This window comes from Cornus florida, unplaced genomic scaffold (genome assembly GCF_030987335.1).
Source record: "Cornus florida cultivar Cherokee Brave unplaced genomic scaffold, ASM3098733v1 CherokeeBrave_3.0.0_Hap2_Chr06, whole genome shotgun sequence".
Lineage (NCBI taxonomy): Eukaryota > Viridiplantae > Streptophyta > Magnoliopsida > Cornales > Cornaceae > Cornus > Cornus florida.
In genome coordinates, this window is record NW_026775576.1 from 53,433,418 (window position 1) to 53,437,617 (window position 4,200).

A 4,200-nucleotide genomic window follows, 5' to 3' on the forward strand; every position below is an offset into this window, starting at 1 on the left:
TCTCTGGTGGTGTACTCTCCCGTCACCTGCCTTGTGATGAGCTGCGAACCGCTATAGGCTTTGAGGTGCTTTACTTGGAGTTCCTTGGCCAATCTAAGCCATGCTAGCAGTCTAAGCAATCGGGGGTTCTTATCTCTACTCCTGCTCCAGCTCCGTTTTGACTCGAAGAACCATCGACATATAATTCTCAACAAGGCTCTTCCGTGGTTTGCTGTTTTTCCCCTGGGGCAATATCCAAGAGAAAATTCGCAACCACTTGCCCTTTTTTGGCAGTGCATGATTCGTACCGGATTTCAAAGGAGCTTAATTCAATTGCCCATTTGGTGATCTGACCTGAGATGTCTGGTTTACTGAGAATTGCTTTAATATGATGTATCGTGGGAACTACTATCCGATGAGCCTCAAAATAGTGTCGGAGTTTCCTTTTGGCTTGAATTCGAGCAAGGATAATTTTTTCTGCCATTGAGTACAGGTTTTCTGCGTCAGTCATGGCCTTACTGGAATAAAAGACCGGGTGTTGCTTCTTTCCCATTTCTCTTACTAAGGCTGAGCTGGTTGCTGACTGAGATACTGCTAAGTAGAGGTACAACGGCTCTTCGGGTTCTAAAGCAGATAGAATTGGGGGACTTGTCATGTATTCCTTGAGTTTCACGAGAGCTTCTCTCTGCTCTGCCCCCCAGATATCTCCTTTTTCTAGCTCTGATTACGTCGAAGAACGGTTTGCACTTATTTGATAATCTGGATATAAAATGGCTAAGAGCCACTACTCTCCCAGTGAGGATTTGGACTTTCCTCACGGTTCGGGGCTCTTGACCCTGTAGCAATTTTGCCAACTGAGTGGGACTTGCCTCTATTCCCCTTTTGCTTACCAGGTGACCGAGGAACTGTCCCGAGGACACTCCGAATGAACATTTTGCTGGTTTAACATCATTCTATGTTTCCTGAGAGTATCAAACACATCCTGTAGGTGTTGCCGATGATCTTTCTTAACTTTGCTTTTCACAACCATATCGTCTATGTAAGCTTCGACTGTTCGGCCGATCTGTTCTTCGAACATTTTGTTGATCAGCCTTTGATAAATTGCTCCTACATTTTTTAACCTGAAGGGCATTACCTTGTAGCAATAGGTCCCTGTTCGGTGATGAAAGAACTCTTTTCTTCGTCCGAAGGGTTCATCGGGATTTGGTTGTATCCCGAGTAAGCATCAAGGAAAGTTAGTTTTTCATATCCGATCGTAGCGTCTACCATCTAATCGATCTTGGGGAGTGGGAAGCTATCTTTTAGGCACATTTTGTTCAGGTTGGTGAAGTCAATGCACACTCGCCATTTACCATTCTTTTTCTGGACAACCACCACGTTTGACAACCGTTGAGGATACTGGACTTCTCTAACGAACCCTGCTTCTAAAAGTCGATTGACTTCTTCGGCAATGATTTTATTCCTTTCGGGGGCAAACCTTTTTTGCTTTTGTTTTACCGGATGGTAGCTGGGGTCCACATTCAGGCTATGACAGGCCATCCGTAGGTCAATTCTCGGCATGTTCCAGTGATTCCAAGCGAAGATGTCTGCGTTCTTCCTTAGGATTTCTGCCTGTTCTTCCTTCTCCTTAACTAACTGGAGAGTCCCTATGTAGGTCAGCTTGCGCTCGTCCCCTGCGACTATCTGCATGGCTTCTAGGGGTTCTACAGTAAGATGCTCTTCTTTCGGTTTCTCTGTCTCTTTTGGAGGGGAAGAGCTCAGTAATTGCTATTTCAACAATTTCTTACCTTTTTCGGAAGGATAAACCGTCGTGTGGTAGCACTTCTTTGCTGTTACCTGGTCCCCCCAGATATCGATGATCTCTTAACCATTCGGGCTTATGCATCTCATGACTTGGTGCAGGGTTGATGGGACTCCTTCCATGTAGTGGATCCATCCTCGACCCATTAGCAAATTGTAGGTCGGGTGAATATCCACAATCACGAAGTTCTCTTTTAGGGATCTTTTAGCAACAGTGACTGATAGCGTGATCACACCTGTGGGCTCCACTCTTCTCCCATCGAATCCTACCAAAGGACTTTTAGTGGGACAAATCTGGTCTGCAGCCAATTTTAACTGATCGAACGTCCACTTTGTCATGATATTAGCTCTACTGTCGGGGTCAATCAGTACTCGTCTGACCAGACAGTTGGCCATTAGTAGACTAACTACTAATGGGTCTGCGTGCAGGTGTTGCACCCTTCTGAGATCCCCTTTATGAAACAAAACTTGTGCTGGATTGGGTTTGCAGTCGACGGTATTGATTTCCCCAATCCTCCACAGCTTATGGGCTTGTTTGAGCTGGATCCTGTAGGAATTTCCCGATTGCTCGTCTTCTTCCGGACGGCCATGAATTGCGTTAATTACCCGGATAGGATGGCTATCTACTGCGGCTTTTGGAATTGCCCAGGCTCGATTTTGCTGCCTTTATTTCCCCGGGGTAATCAAGTATTCAGTTAACTCGCCCTTGGCTATTAACTCTTCCACCTGTCTTCTTAAGCTCCTATAATCATTGGTTAGGTGAGCAAAATCACTATGGAATGCACAGTGTTTATTTTGGTCTCTTTACTCCATTGGCTGTCTGATTGGTGGTGGGATCTGGAAGATGTTTCTTGCCTTGGTCTCTTGGTACAGTTTGGCCAGTGTTACTTTAAGCGGTGTGACCCTTTCGGTTGTTCGGGATTTCTTTTCAGGGGCTCGTCCCTCAATAGTCGGGGGTTCCTGATGGGCCCTCGGGGTGCTCGATCGCTCCTTCGATCGATTCTCTACTGTGATTAGTATAGCTCTCGCTGCCTAGTTACTTCATTTTCTTTAAGTCTGATGTAGTTTTGTGCCCGTGAATTCAGCTCTGACATGTTAGTTTTAGGGATCTTCATTCTGACGTTTAGGCCGGGGTCGTTCGGCTGTTCATTCCGTCGAGCGTTGCCTCAGAATCTTTCGTTTTCTCTGCGTAGAGTGCTGATTTGTACCACGCTGGTTTCTCGAGCCTGCCTTAGCATATTGATTTGCTTAGTGCTGGCTTTATTTGCTTGTCGCAGGACGTCTAGTTGCGCTTGCATCTCTTCGCGTATCTTCTGCATGGTCTCCTGTTGTTGCGGTTGAACAGTGTCTAGCTCTATTGCCATTTTGGAGTGATGTTGTATACAAGGGATAGGGAACAGACGGCGCCAAAGTGTGGGTGCAATTTTTCCCACAGACGGCGCCAAAGTGTGGGTGCAATTTTTTACACCCGAACACCTAAAGAGATTGACTACAGAAAGCACATAGAAAAATTAAGAAGGGAGCAAACAAATCTTTGAGATAGTAGTAATATTCATAATTTCCTCCTCTTCACCTTTGTTGAGGCTCTATTTATAAGTGTTGCTTAGGAATTTACATGGAGCCATTTCTTGGCTTTTATTCCCAAACGTGGGTAATTTATGCATATAGATCATGTATTTGACATTATTGCGAGCGTTATAGAGTTTTGGCCTTGTCAGAGTTGGGCCTGTTCATTCTACCTTTGTTTTAAGTAGGCCTTCCTTCGCTGGGCTTATGTTTCATTATGGGCTTCCAACTTTTTTTAACTTTGTTGTGGGCTGCCTTTTGTTGCTACGTGTTGTTTCGCGATTGGCGTGATTTTTTTTCCCTCCACACATCTAATCTAAATTTCACTTTTGATAATCCAAAGTCTAACATTGAAAATTCTAAGCTTATGACCCCAAATGTAGAGACTTCTTATGAGCCTAAGGCTCCGTTTCTTCAACATCTCCAAGAATCAACACATTTTGGGAACAAAAGCTGTAAAATTCAGGACATGTGGGAGGTCTTTAGGCAAGTAAAGATCAACCTACCTCTCTTGGATGCTATCAAGCAAATTCCTCCCTATGCCAAATTTCTCAAGGATTTTTGTACTAAAAAACGCACTTCTAAAAGTCATTTACCAAAGAACGTAAGACTAACTGAACAAGTGAATGCGATAATTCAACACAGCACTCCTCTAAAGTATAAGGATCCAGGTGCCCCGACAATCTCATGTGTTATTGGTGATAACAAGATAGAAAGGGCCCTTTTTGACTTAGGAGCGAGTGTGAACTTGATTCCTTATTCAATTTACTTACAACTTAGGTTGGGGGATCTTAAGCCAACCTCTGTGGTCTTGCAGCTTGCTAACAGATCGGTCAAGCACCCACGGCGCATTCT

General features: G+C 44.5%; 1 protein-coding gene across 1 annotated transcript; it reads right to left on the bottom strand.

Moving 5' to 3' along the window:
- Positions 1-1,842: 1,842 nt before the first annotated feature.
- LOC132314115 (uncharacterized) lies at positions 1,843-3,143 on the bottom strand. The gene is made up of 2 exons (XM_059813014.1): positions 2,988-3,143; positions 1,843-2,439 (listed from the first exon to the last, which is right to left on the bottom strand). Exons 1-2 carry the CDS (start codon positions 3,141-3,143, stop codon positions 1,843-1,845), a joined length of 753 nt encoding a protein of 250 aa, XP_059668997.1.
- Between the last annotated feature and the right edge of the window lie 1,057 nt (positions 3,144-4,200).

Excerpts from the sequence above, each read along its gene's own strand:
- LOC132314115 (XM_059813014.1), bottom strand. The coding sequence starts at position 3,143 with ATGGCAATAGAGCTAGACACTGTTCAACCGCAACAACAGGAGACCATG. Across the intron at positions 2,440-2,987 it reads AGGCTCGAGAAACCAGCGTG|CAAAATCGAGCCTGGGCAAT; the intron begins GTACAAATCAGC and ends AAATAAAGGCAG.